This window comes from Seriola lalandi, unplaced genomic scaffold (assembly GCF_002814215.2).
Source record: "Seriola lalandi dorsalis isolate HSWRI2012SDOR001 ecotype SW California unplaced genomic scaffold, Sedor1 jcf7180002054566, whole genome shotgun sequence".
NCBI lineage: Eukaryota > Metazoa > Chordata > Actinopteri > Carangiformes > Carangidae > Seriola > Seriola lalandi.
The window spans coordinates 612,203-626,819 of record NW_019525119.1 but is presented as its reverse complement, the minus strand read 5'-3'; the positions used below and the strand labels follow the sequence as shown (position 1 = coordinate 626,819).

At 41.3% G+C, this 14,617-nt stretch overlaps 1 protein-coding gene across 1 annotated transcript in view; it reads right to left on the bottom strand.

The window, feature by feature from the left end:
* Window positions 1–14,617, bottom strand: part of tgfbr3 (transforming growth factor, beta receptor III) — a 72,132-nt gene that overhangs the window by 26,833 nt on the left and 30,682 nt on the right. Inside the window, exons 4-5 of the mRNA XM_023416495.2 lie at window positions 9,560–9,697; window positions 1,667–1,850 (exon numbers count right to left, since the gene is read on the bottom strand). Of these exons, the coding sequence (XP_023272263.1) occupies window positions 1,667–1,850; window positions 9,560–9,697 (322 nt within the window). The remainder of the gene's footprint in view (window positions 1–1,666; window positions 1,851–9,559; window positions 9,698–14,617) is intronic.

Genomic DNA, 14,617 nt, shown 5'->3' with positions numbered 1-14,617 from the left:
AAGTGTAAACTGAAGGTTGGCACCTTCCTCTCCGGAACTCTTGTGGCACTTTTAAAGAGCTGAGGGGAGACCTGGAGTACAGCCCTGGGTAGGAAGCAAAGTGAGAATCTGTCCATCTTCATGAAACACTACTGAAGATGTGAAGGAGTGGAAATCTACAGCTCTTTGCTTGAAGTAAACATCATGGCACCCTGGGCTCTTGCCAAACCACAGCCCCTTAATGACACAAGCCAAACGCTTGAAGGCTGAGCAACCGCTCTGCTCTCCACAGCAACCAATAACATAAAGAGAGAACTTATCACCAGGAGTAGTGGAGCCATTATGTCTCTCCAGACATGAGCTTTGCTTTATTTCCATGTAGTGGAAGATGCTCATTAAAAACATGTCCCGTCTGAGAGCTGACGTACTGTTTAGCTGGACATGCTGTCTGTTCACTGTGTAGACCAGCCAGTAGAGAATAAAGATTTGAGTCCAAGACTCGAACATATGTGAAGATCAATCATAGCCTCTCCTGAGAATCACCCTGGTGATTCTTCACAGCAGACTCCTCATCCTTCCTTATCACTGGAAAAACTGGAAAGGCATGATTTATCTCCTGCTTACCTCGGCTTTTTTTTTCCCCACTGACATCTGGTCAACTTACTATGTATTCCCTCCACAGGAAAACATGCTGTTGTTGTTATTTCATTATTACAATTTACAAAACCAATTCAGAAGCTAAATGAGTAACAACCACTTTGCAAAGAAACAAATGATCAGGATTCTAATCCACTTGTAAGATACTGTTGGTGTCTAAATCTCCTCTTTCCAAAGTCTTTAAGTTTCACTTTATGGTTTTCAGGAAATCAAACCCAGTTTTTGTTGCCATTTATACTCAGATTTTTTTTTTAAATGGCCATTCAGTGTATTTATTTTCAGTTACTACCTTTCTATGCTGTAGTTTACTGTCAGTAATTCTACCTTACTGTTTCACTCTCCTACAGCTGCATCAGAGCTGCCTTAAGTGATTGCTAATACAAACCTAACATTTCCTACTGTTGTGCAACTGGTGAAACCCAGGATGGTTTTTCATGCAAAAGCAGTGACAGGAAATGCAATTCATTTGCCCCCAAAAAGCTTCAATACATCAAGACAGAGTCATCAGATTACTGTTGCCCATGGCATGATGGAAGTAGGACAATTATTAAATGTCTTTATTGAAAGAAGTGTTTGTTTGGCTGCACTGTAAAGAGACGGACAGTTGCTCTTCTGTCGTATTCATGACAAATCCACAATGAATTAACTAATTGTTTCAGCTCTAATAAAAAGATCATGAGGCCAAAGACAGAGAGTTTGTTTCTACATCAAAATATGTAATCACTGTGTACTGAGCTAAACAACCTTAAATTTATTGTAATTCAGTCAAATACATGATCAGTGCACTTTCTTTATTCTTAAGGCAATAAGCAGCCACAACTCAGAATTACCACAGATAGCCTGTTAAATAGTGTGAAAGGCTAAATGCCTGTTGAGGAAAGGAAATTCTTTCACCAGAGTAGTGCATGTAAACCTCTAGCCAGGGCTCAAACACAAAAGCTAAGTAAAGTTTTGGGAGCTGAAGGGGAATGGGGAGGTGTGCCTTGGGGCCTAGAGCTATGTTTGGGAATTTTGGGGCTCCAGCACATACCTTCTCCGACTTTGATGTAGATGTCTTGAGTCATCCTGAGCTCAGAGAAAGAGGTGACTGCCCTGTACTTCTTCTGGGCCCAGCTGAGGAGGTGCTCATTGCCGTGGGGAAAGGTCTCCTTCTGGATCTGGCAGGAAAGGGAGAAGTTTCCCGGCTGAAAGTGGACCTCTGAGCCCTCTGATACCTGGAGGAGGAGAAAAGGCAGGAGTGTTAGAGGACAAAGGGAAGCTGTGATAAGCTCTTATCTCAGTTCTTTGCAATGTGATAGTGAACGCTGAACTGCAGAAGGGATAACTGAATGTTTTTCTTCTGTCTATTCAACTTCAGTTATCTGCTAAAGGAAAAAAAAATATTAGAGAGGGAAGAATAGTAGTCTGCCTTCACAGAAAGAAAGATCAAATATTTTGAGTGGAACTCTTCAAGAGTGACTATTTCTACCAGAACTATATGCACATAAAAGTCATCTCCACTACACTCATCCTTGCTTTACACAATGTAAAATGAAGAACCTGCAGGCAGACTGAAAAGAAGAGCTCAGCCTTTCCAAAATTAAACCTGCTCTCTAAACATTGGTAAAAACCTATCCTTCACACTCCATCCCAACCGTTATTTCAAAGCTTCTACAAATATGCTCAGCGTATTTTTACACATGTTCCCCTACACAATAAGGTGTCTTGTTTCCTGTGTTTATACAGCGTGTTGCGTTGCAGTGCGTCATCACAAATATGTATGCTTCAACATGGCCACGAGGGCTGATGCAGAAGACGCAAAAAACACTTGACAAAGATAGCAGGACAGTAGGTGGTCACTCACACAAACATGGTGAGGCCACGTGCTGGCGCTCCTGGTGGTTAAGCAGATTTTATAAAAACATATTATGAAGACATTTAGACTTTTTCCAGAGGACATTAACTTACTGAATACCTTTTTACGGCCCTAACCCTAATTCTTTAGGCTCGCTAGGTACTACAGTGATACTATCGGTTGTTAATGTTGTGAATCCAGCTGTAAATTCTATAAACAGTCACAAAAACACAAAAATCAGGGAGATGTCTCAACTATATGGCGGGCAAAGACGTGCTGATTTGAGTTTGACAGAGAAAACTGTATTTAGGAGGGACCACCCCTTTGGCACTTAATGGAGCTCAGCCCATATGCTTCATTTCAGAGAGATAAACATTCACATGTGCAGAAAACCTACCGAACAACCAAATGAGTCCAAGCACTCGGTCTAGACAGCCTACCTCATTTTATTTCCATGCTTGTTTTCTTTCTCCCAAGGTATCCTATCTGTATGCGTGAGCTGAGACACTGCTGGCAGGCCCAATTCAAATATTAAATCCATTTTAATCCAAGAGGAATACGAACGGCCACTTGTTCGTGATGACGTTATGAAGTTATCCCTAAATTGCAATCATGCTTTAATGATAATAGAATAACATCCCTTTGGGGTGTTTAGGTATTTCAGACATAACTATTCAAATCCCTTCATGTGCAACATCTGTCTGACCTCTGGACGCTCCTCTCGGTGTTCCTGGCATTGTCACCAGCGGCGATAAATACTAAGGCTGAGGAGACAGACTCTATCGAAGAATTCATGTTGATTTTTATTTTTAGTGCGTTTACCATGATGAGTAGGAGCACGGAGAAAGATGGCAAAGAGGAGAGAAGTGGTGCCCTGAGCCGACGAGAAGGGGCCAGGGTTTCTTCGCTTACCCTGCCAAGTTCAGCAGAGTTTATCAGTTTAATTGCGGGAATACGACTGTAATTAGTCGCAAAGAATTAGAGGGGAAAGCCTGAAAGCCAAATTAGCTCCAGGCCTTCCAGAGCTCTGAAAACCTCAGGAATTTGAAACGGGGAAGTGAGGGACCCACTCTGGGCCTTAACAAACTCTCCCTCTCCTTCTTCCTCTCTCCCCCTCTGCATGCCCAGTTGACGGACCAAACGACTTAAAGTGCTGGAAAGCAAAGAGCAATTTCAGTCATGGTCTTAAATAGAATATATAAATATAAACATATTATACAGCATACTATTTACATAAGCTGTCACTCAGTACTGTTACTTTTGTTGCTAATGCACTCACATAAAGCAAAAAAAAAAAAGAGAAAAAAGCTGTATTACATTTGAAGAAAACTGATGCAATCATAAAAATCTGTTTGATTTGAAGTTAAACTAGAGCACAGAATGCTCCAATTAATCTATTTTGTTTATTCTCATATGAGCAATTTCTAGAAAAATATCTATAAGATCTTTATGTTGGATACATGTTGAGACCAATCAGTGATGCAGCGAAGCTCTCGTGTCTATGTAGTGATCCCTGAGCTGCAAGCAGCAGCCTCCTGCCAAGTAAAGCATAGCCTTACTATATGAAAATATAGCTCATCTCTTATTAAACAATCCATTGCCGTTATTGCCAGAAACTGTCTTGATGGACCTTGTAATGTGTTCGGAAGTTGAAATACATGAAAACTGGATATTACCTTGACTTGAGAGGAATTTCTCAGACTTGGCAGCTATGATCAAACAAAAAATGTAGAGGAGGAGTTAGCTGGATACGCTACCATGGGAACTGAAACTCATGCTTTCATGTTTGTAATGGTAGAAACTCATGTATGTCATGTTTGTAATGGTATTTGCAGGCAGGCATGCTGCTTCAGCAACTGTTGTATTTTAAATGATATAAAATGTGTGTCATACATGTTTAAAGTGCTATTCTACTGCACTTTTAAATTGTAAGATAACACTTTTCTCCATCATCTGCTTTGATAAAAGAACGTCTGCTGGTACTGAGTATCGGTCCAGTATATTATAACAGTATATTCCCCACCCTTTCTGCCTGTGAGCATTAACATATTATGGCCATATGTGAGGTAAAAACGAGAATGCATGCCAAATGTTTGAGATCAATTATCATAGAGCTGTAATCCTCCACTGCATTCTCACAGGGCAACACCCTCAGCCGGGGAAATCACAAATGGCTGTTTGGAAATTAAGAGGTGTTGCAAACAGAGGAGGGTGATGGAAAGTGCAGACAGGGTTGATAGATGATATGAGCATGCAATAGCTCTCTGGTGATATTAATGTGATAAATGCTTTGGTGGCTGATTTGATCTTCTCTCTCTTGATGAGATAGAGGGAGCTAATCACGCTGCTTCGCTGCAGATGTGCATGTGTTCCTGTGAACTGGCAGGCTCTGTTGTGGAGAAAACAATACCATATGTCTTAGCGCCACTCTGGAGCGTTCCTCTGCCATTCCTGTCTCCAAATGAAAACCAATCGTGGCTACCCATGGTTTCCATTAACAATTACACTGAGGAGAGTGCTCGTGTGTGTGTGAGACCAAAAGAGCTCATACTATAAGCCTTCAACTAATGAAAGTAATGCAGGAGTGAAAAGGCAACACTTGGCAAACAAACAATAGGCAACTCAAGCCAACAGCAAAACTTTACAGTGTTGTTCCATCAAGAGTCATAAAACATTTGGTCCAGATCAAGCCTTTCAAGCAGAGATGCAATGCAACCCTCCTCCCCCAAACCCCCAAAAGAAATATATACATTTGGCCACAAAGTCAACACAGCACACACTGCACATGTGTCTCACTTTGAATGCTTGTGTCCCTTGGTAAAACAAAATTTGGCCTGATTCAATGTTCATATTTCATATCATTTTAGACCCCTGATGATTCCTGCCTGCTGCTGATTGACAAGGAGTACTGCAGAGAACATGTTTTACAACAAAAGTCTGGCATTTTAAAAGCCAACCAGGTCCAGTGGCCAACAGCAACAGTGTGCTCAACGTCTCTGAAGCTTTTCCAGGCAGCCCATCTGTGTCCGCGGAGCCCAGAGCACTGGGACCAGGAAACAAGGACTGGCAGGCCTGATTCAGAGTCCAATTAGCCCCTGGAAACAGTCTCTCCAGTGGAAAGGCAGAGTGAGGGAGGTCTGGCAGTGGGTTTCTGTTGTGAAGTGTTAAGCCCAAAACCAGTTACTCTTGACGCTGTTACTCTACACCCTCACCACAGCAACATCTCATCTCCACCTGAGAGCTACCGATGAAAACGTGCAGGAATTGGCAAGGTCCCTAACACACAGACTTCTTTGCATCTGTGGTGATGATACATGCACACTTCTGTGGCCGATGCAAGTTTTTAATTTAATTGACTATTTGCTAAACTCCTCCCAAAAACGATTATCCAATCATAGCACAGCAACCCTAAGTAGGTATGGCAGGCCTGCCAAGCTTTAGATTACACCACATGTTGGAGCGCTGCACACGGGGCTGTAGTAACAACGATACTCAGCACTTTGGAGTTTGGAGGCTGGTGACCTTTTTGTTATCCTTTCAAAAACCAGAAAAACAAGAGTGTGCAAGGAATGCCTTAAAAGTTGTGTTTACTGACTAAAATAAGCTTCAATTGTTCACATGTCCAGCTAACTAGCATCCTTTCTTAAGTAATAATGGAGCATTACTTCTATTGCAAAAGGGGCACATCATCGACATTACTCTGTGGGGTTACACGGTACGTAAAAAAAGATAAGTGTATTGTGCTGCAGGATCAATTGTTTTGCAAATGAAAAGATTCTCACATGCGTTATGTGCCGTGTGAGAACAGAGAGCTTTACCAGCATAACAACAGTAACTGAGGGGGGCGGTACTTAGCAAATGTTCATTTGCAATTTATTCAAGTTTCATGAAAAGAGGGAATCTTAAACGTTAACAAAAAAAGTCTGGCTATTGTTCTTCCCGCAGGATGCCGCGTGGTGTTTGAGTTTTGTGGCATGTTAAGTGTCGTGTCACTGTGGAGAGAACTTGAGAAGAGGAGCAGCGTCTGGGAATCCTCTGAGTTACCGCTATGTGCAGTCAGGCTGGTGGATAAGATACCAAGAGCTTGAACTGCCAGAAGGCTCAGTGCTGTCACTCAAACACAAAAATACTTAACACCTAATTCAGCAGGGGCCCCTGCAGTCAGTCAAAGCCATTAACGCAGCTTTGTATGACTGCAGGGGCCTCCTTCTTCACTGTTAAGATTCCCTTTATCTCTCTTCGCCACACTTGAAAAACCGCAGGATGAACAGAGAAATCTAATACCTCAGTTTTGTCTCCAAAAAGATAAGATTTTTTTATATGGAGTCAGACGAATAGCTGAGCATCTGTAGCTACTGTAAATTAATCTAAAGACAGACATTCCTCTAATACAGACATGCATCTTATCATTTAAATTCAGAGCAATGTTTTTTTCCTTTGAGATTAAGACGAAGTGATATCTTCTTACTCTGTAAAAGCACTGATGTCCGACATCATTAGACGCACAGCAACAGCTCTATATAAGTTTTAATGATGGTTGTCAGCTGCTTTCTGTCTGCCATTGCTGACAAGGGGAGACATTTACTGTGATGCTGACCTGCTGGTCTCTACAGAGACGACCATCTCACTGGCCACACATTATCAAAGCTTAGGAAAATACAAGCCGGCCACATGCGCATCCATCTCCATAAACATGAGAACAGTTCCATTACGGGAAATAATAATTAAAATAGCGTTTGGCATACAGGCTTCATCTGTTGTGCATTTCTCTGAAAGCTATCATCCTGCTCACGCACAAGAAAATTATAAAAAGATTTTTGGTTCGCTCCAGTTCACCATAAGGTCTAGAAGAGACATATTAATACTCTGTTCTGAAGGTCAAAGGGGCTGGAATACACAGCTCTTTATATAATTTGAGTACGTATGTGTGTGTGTGTGTGTGTGTGTGTGTGTGTGTGTGTGTGTGTGTGTGTAGATGAGACTGTGCATAATGCAAGGGTTTTGCAATAAATATATATTCCTCTCTGTGTCACATTGGCTTTCACGGCAGGATGTTTTGCGCGTGAGAAGTAAGCAAGAAAACACTTGACCACATATGGAAATAATTTGTGTACCTGATACTGCATTCTTGCAGATTTCTGTGGTGTTAACATAGAACTGAAAATGATTACTTCTAGGAAGCCAAAGACATTGAAAAGCTTTCAGAGCATATAAAGGCAAAGATGTAAGTTTTCATAGCAATAAAGTATAGTTAAGCCACAGCCGAGGCTTCTGGGTCTCATTTTGCAATGGTTTTCTCATGTGATACACAGGCTTTGAACGAGGGCACTGAAGAAATCCATTTTTACATTTTTTATTAAGTTTCCCAGCGAGGCCCCCTGGTACCTTTACTAAATATGGCTGGCTCTCCAGGGGACCTGGCTCCAACTACACTGAGATACCCCTCACCAAAACTTCCTCTCTTTCTCTCCCTCATGCAAACTGGTACTAATACAACCCTCCATTAAGCTATTTGGATATGATAAGTTAAAAGCAAGTGTGGAAGTAACTTTTTGAAAAAACAAATGGAAAGTCATGGACAATAACACACCATTCATCAATTGAAAACATTCAGAAATTTTGTCCTTTACAATAATAATGTTGGTAGTAATGTTTGCTAATCTTGGCAGACATCAAAAGGGCTATTTGTAAGTTTTTTCTACCACTGAACGTGGTTTCTTGCTGGGAGCCGGTAGTGGCGATTGTCGCTTGAGAAGAGCTTCGGCCATCATTGCGTTTACAAGACAGGAGGTTATAATACGCTCTCTGAGCAGCACTACTTCATCAGGGCAGATTGGAGGCTCCAGTGAGTCGCTATCAAAAAGTGACAAGACAGGCTGGGGCTAGCCGGTTAGCATGCTAAATTCAGTAGAAGAAAAGATGTGATAGAGACACAAGTGAACACTGGTGCTGCTTTCAACCGCTGGAGACAGCTGTTGGCGAGTAAAGGAATGAAGTTTGATGTTGAACTCGCAACGTTTCTTCAGGACTGGTAAGTAAAAAACCGTGAATGCTAATGTTGGCTTTGCAGCACTAGTAGAACTTACAAATAGCTCCTTTAAATAGATGCTGTGTAACTAACCTTAAACAGTCAGGTTGCTGGCTATTCTTTAACTCTGATCCCCTTACACTACATTTCAGCATATCACACAAATAACATGAAAAGCAACCACCTCAAAAGAATCTTGGGAGATTAAGGCAAATTCCATGAGCCGTTGTCCTGTAATAACCACTGGTGGCCACAGTGGCCACTATTCAGCAAAAACTTACATAGGCTCAGTGATGGAGCCAGCAACAGTGATGAACACTTCTTTTTTGAATGAGTGTCCTGCTGAAATTTGGGTCACCTTCTTCCTCTGCAAGATCCAAATTATTTACAAACCAGTTGACAATCTAGGGTTTTGAGGATTTCAGCATATTATCAGCAGGCGATAGGACAGATCAACTCCTTCCTCAGCAGAGTTTTAGTGGTTTGGTGTTTGTTACCACACACTCCCCTTTGTTAGGGTTTTCGTGGTACGCGGATACGCTCTGAATGATTTGAACAGCTGCCAAGCTATCAACAGGACTGTTTAGAGGAGGGCGGGAGGCGGTGGGGATATGGGCCTGTGGTTGCAGAGTGAGAATAAAGCTGACAAAGCACATTTCACCTTTTCAGATAAACACACTCTACGCCATGATTTAAGGGAGCGATACAGGTATCAAATTCTTTGATATGAATGAAAGAATATTCATATGAATCAAACTCGTACTGCCCTAAAGTCTACATCTAATCCAATCCTGAGAAGAGTTCACAGTTTAGCAGATGAAACCTTATATACGAACATAAAGAGACCAATACCTCGCCACAATGACTGTGCAGATCAAACTTTTATCATGGGAAACTTGTTTTGGAGTGTGGAAAGGCGTCCTTCACAGATTTACATCACTTGAAGTATTTTACTGAGAGTAGATGGCTACTGAAATGGGAATACAGCTTAGCCTGTGAGGAAATGAATACACAGTTTTAGGGAAGTAGGACTTAAAGGCTTTTAGTGATGCTGGACTCACATGAAAGGTACGTTTGATGCCCAGGGCCAGGTTCTCTGTCTTGATCTCCCAGATCAGTGGTTGGGGGGAGTTAAGTACAAAGACCAGGGGCTTCTGGTGGCGCAGCAGAGACTGGATGGGCTTCAGATGCAACTCAACCTGGTAAGGCACAAAAGACACATAAAGGAACAGCACATTGGTATAGTATTATGAGTATACTGAGAGATAAGGACATAAACATAGAAAAATCACTGCAAGATCAGTCACAGTACATCACATGATCCCATTCCCACACGGTACATATGTTAAAGCTTTGATTTTCTCATGTTTACTTAAATATAATCAAAAATATCAAGCGTTACACAGTTGCCATCCTGGTGTAATTGCAGCACTATCACGTTGTAGATTGTTCTTTTTTATCAGGCTTTGTGGTTGTTTATGTACTCACTTTGCTGATAAACTCACAAAGACGGCATGCTGTGTTCTCCCTAAAAGGCACTTGCTTAGCTCTGATATGTAGCCTCAGCGGGATCTGAACTTTCACACAGTGGAGTCTTTGTTAACAGAGGAAAAAAAGAAAAATTGCGAGTGGTGGGTCTCTGTTACCATCTCTACAGCATGCAACTATGCCTTTGGTGCTCAGACTGCCATTAAAACAGATTTTCACAGTCTGTTGGTGAGGCGCGGGGAAAACAAACTTGATGTTTTGGGACTTGAACTGTTGTTTTTTTTGTTTTCAGCATCACACTTGTCTGGATCATTTGGACCAAATCTAGTCAGGTGGTTCAGGGCCCGAGCATTCACTCAACCTTAACACGTCTCAGGCAGGGATCTGGCTTTCCATCATCTTCCTTTAATTCTCAAAATATTTCTTTATAGTTGGTAAACATCATCATCAGCAGTACTTACTTGTTGTTGTTAAAAACCCTCAGTTGTTCTCACAAGCCCCATTAAGAACTGACACTCCTCTTTAAACTTCTTTCCTTCTGTATTCCCAGACTAATCACATTAGTCCAATTCTGTGTGTCAGCAGTAAAAGCCTGTAAATCACTAATTCAACCCACAAGGATTCACATTATATGATAAAACAATCCCCACAGTAACTTAATCGGTCATGCCTCGCAAAAAACATTGGCCTTTGCTTTTAACAATGAATGCAGCTTTTCAGCTTCATAGCAGCTAATAATGGAACAAATAATCTATAATTACATTGATGGAGATTGTAAAAAATTAGTTGACAGTTTAATATTAGGAGTGTTTGACTGAGTTAGAACCATGAAAAACTGTAGAGATCATTCATACCAGTAACTTGTTGGAAGTGGTTATGGTGTGTATACAATAAAAAAAACTATTTTATGGTACAGTGCTTTTCTGCTACAATCATATGCTCTTTATTTTGGTCACTTCAAATCATATTTACAAACAGTTCTGTTCTCTTTTAGACTGATTTGTTTAAAGGAAAAAAATAAACCACTTATATAACAGTCTGTTATGGGTCCTGAACCAAATTAAATACTGAATACAGAGTGAAAAACACTCTTCTTTCATCCCATCATTATTTTCCATATGTCTCCCTGCTGCACTGATATTTTCATGTGCTGTGAGTGGGGCTGAAATTTGAAACAGTGCTATTTTCAAATTAGTTCTATCACAAATCATGAATAGTATCATAGCAAACAATTAAGAGGTCAAACTGTTTGAATTTGCTGGCTACTGACACCAGCATATGGCAAAGGGAGTTAGGTGCACCTAGTGATTTTTTACTGTTGGAATAGTTCCGTCAAATATCCAAACTTTTAGTGACATTGTCAGACGTGACTTACCAGCAGTTTGTCATAATTATTTTGTCAGTATTAGGTGGCCACTCAAAATTATAAACCATTGTCAAGTCTACCACTACAGTGATGTGCATAATTTGTCAAATTTACAGTCAAACTGACCATGTTTAATAAAAGTTCAGGAGTCCTCAAAGGACATAAACGACAAGCAGCTGCAAGCTTTTATCAGATTTCTTTCATGTGAAAACAAGATAAGAATTTGGTTACACTCAAAACAATCCCATCTTTTATGCCAATATGGATGAAAAAGGCACATACCCGAAACGCCATGTACATTTATTTCAAATAATGCTACAGCAACATTTTGGCAAAGGACCTTCTTTGGGATAAAATACAGCAGTCCCCCGACTGGCATTTATACCAATACGATTTCTTTGTTTCACGTTTCTTGATTATGTAGACTCTTGGATCTCATCACAGCTTTATTTGATTGCTCTGATTTGTAACACTCAGTTGGTATACATTTTCTTCCCACTTTTTTGGAAGTCTGCATGTTTCTAATTGGGCAAATTTTATCAGCGGATGAAGGTCAAATGGTGATACAATGAAAAGCTCCTACTAAATAGACCTAAACAGAGAAGTACTGTTTGACACAAATACATGCCTGGTGTTTAATTTTCAGACAATGATCACAATTTTGATTGCAATTACAATAATACAGAAAAATTACTGTTTGATATTCTCTTGATATCGTTAACTCTCATTAGGCGAGATACACACATTGTCTATACTTCACCGAGCCAAGTCCCTAACCAGAGATGTTGTATTCCATCCATGAAAGTGTGATTTTTATATTCTGTGTATTCTGACAGATACTCTGCGTTCAAAGACTTGTCACTGCGATGCCGCATGAAACCATTTAACAAGAGACACTGACAGCATAGACATTGCACAGCATTGAGTGAACATGAAGCATCAAAGCCTAATTATCAGACCTCCACAGATGTAAGCCCCGGAGGGGAGCAAGACAAAAGAGAGTGTTTAGAGATGTGGTCCATGAAAGTGCTGCAGAAATCATTAAAAATTCCCTCAGAGACACAGAAATGGAAGAAATTACTGAACACTTATCTATGAGGCAAACTGGATGGTGATCCAAACAAACACATCAGAGACTCAAAGACTCACTGAGTCGTCACCCCCCCCCCCCCCCCCCCCCCTCCTTAGTCCAGACTCTGGAAAAAGCGTGTGCGTCGCTCCTCTGAGAATAACAACAACCAAGATATAATCATACCTGGCTTGGCTTTGAGGCCTTGGCTTTGAGAGATGGGAGAGGGAGGCAGAAGGAGAATGAGAGTGAGGGAGAGAGTTGTAAAAGATGAGGAATTTTAAACCCAGACAGAAACGTTTCCAGAAGACGTGAGTCACCTGCAAACACACGCATAAACAGAGAGGAAGAGGAGGGAGAGGAAGTGCCAAGAGGCACTGAGGGTGAAAAAAGGGAAAACTGTGGTAAATGTCACTTTCAAGGTTCACTGTGATAACACCAGTCAAAATCAGTTCTGGGTTACAGACTGTGAGCAAGCAGCAGCTGATGCGCATCTCTGCCCATGGAGCTGCCGTCATGAGGCTTGGTAAGATCGGTGCTCATAACAAGCGACCTTGTCACACAGCCGGGGGTGTGAAGAGAAGAGGTGCAGAAACACCAGGCATCAAAGTACCTAGAGAGAGAGGTCTGCTGGGGACAGGAGGCCGCTCCTGATTGATTATCAGGAGGCTGGCACAGGGATTTGGAGGTCCAGTGTACATTACAGTTAAGGGGCACATTTGCCAGCAACCAGGGATGGAGGCTTGTCTAGACCTATCATATTACTGAAATTAAACTCCACACAAGGGACGACAGCTGGGGCAGGAAAAGCAAGGCCTGTCACAGAGCATACCATTAGTGGTGGTAGCATTTGTAAACAATGGAAATGTTAAAAAAAAACAAAACAATACAGTATCAACTTTAAGCTGTAAATCACCTCCAACAACAAACAAGGAGCAAACTGAAAAGATAAATCACACACAAGCATTTATCATGTAATGAAGCCACATGGTTAGCTTCAGATCCAGTTGATGCCTGTGACACTGTAATTGTGTAGTCGCAATTTCATGACATTTCAAGCCAACTGAGTTTCAAGTGTGTGCATCAACACTGGAATGTGATACTTTCATAGACAAATATGGTGCCCAGCAATGTAACCAGCAGTAACCCTGCAGTCAGAGCTCTGGATCAGCGCGGCTCAGTGTCCTTGCAGGAAAAGGGAGTTTCCTTTATTGACAGAGCTAATTAACTGCCTGATGATCCCTGGTGATTCAGAGAAAACCCAAAACATCCTTTAATTAGCCAAAAAGTAAGACTAATCTGGGAACACACTCTCCCACCCCGGAAATAATAATCAACTTGAGCAAGAAAAAAAACACAATCTACTCCATGTCAGGAAACATAAACATATGCAGTGTCTGAATAACAACAGAACTGGTTTGCATGTTTCAAATAAGAATAAGTATGAGTTAAGATACGTCAATATCCAAAATTATAAGAAAAACACAAACTTCACATACTAAACTGGGTGTAGACAAACTGCTGCATGGTGAACCCTGCAAGTAGAAAACAAAGAGTGCTGGGGGCTTAGAACTACAAAGTCATGGCTGCAAGAGGAGAAAGGCGCACTGCCTGGGAGCAATCATACTATGTTATCTGATGTGTGTGTATGTGCGTGTGTCTTGTCTGTCTGGATCTTGGTTCTTTCTGGATCACTGAGAGTGTACAGAGGGAAGGGGAGCCGGGGCAAAGGAGCTCAGTGACGGAGAGGAGGCGGACCAAGACCTGTTGAACGCTCTTATCATTGCCACCCACATATTTGAGCACGATGGGGATGCTACCTGAACCTGCGATGGTAATCAGTCTGCACTCAGCTCGTATGCCGTACCGCAAGAAAACAGCCCGAAAAAAAGATGTCAAAGTGAGATGGGACCTCGGGATAGAAATCTTTTGAGTGATATGGCAGAATGGCAGGACATGCTAAAGAAAATAACACGGCAATGAGGGTCAGGTGGACAGACCCAGATTACACTGATTAGATTAGATGAAGACAAACTGAAATTAAAATCCATAGTGCACATCTCCTGCTCGGTCTTTATTTTGACTTGTGTTTTTATTTGGTTATAATTGTAATTACAGAGCAGGAGAAATCTAAATTTTATCTATTTTTCTGCAGAGACAGCAGTGTTACATTAGTGTTTTCAGGGGGTGTAAATG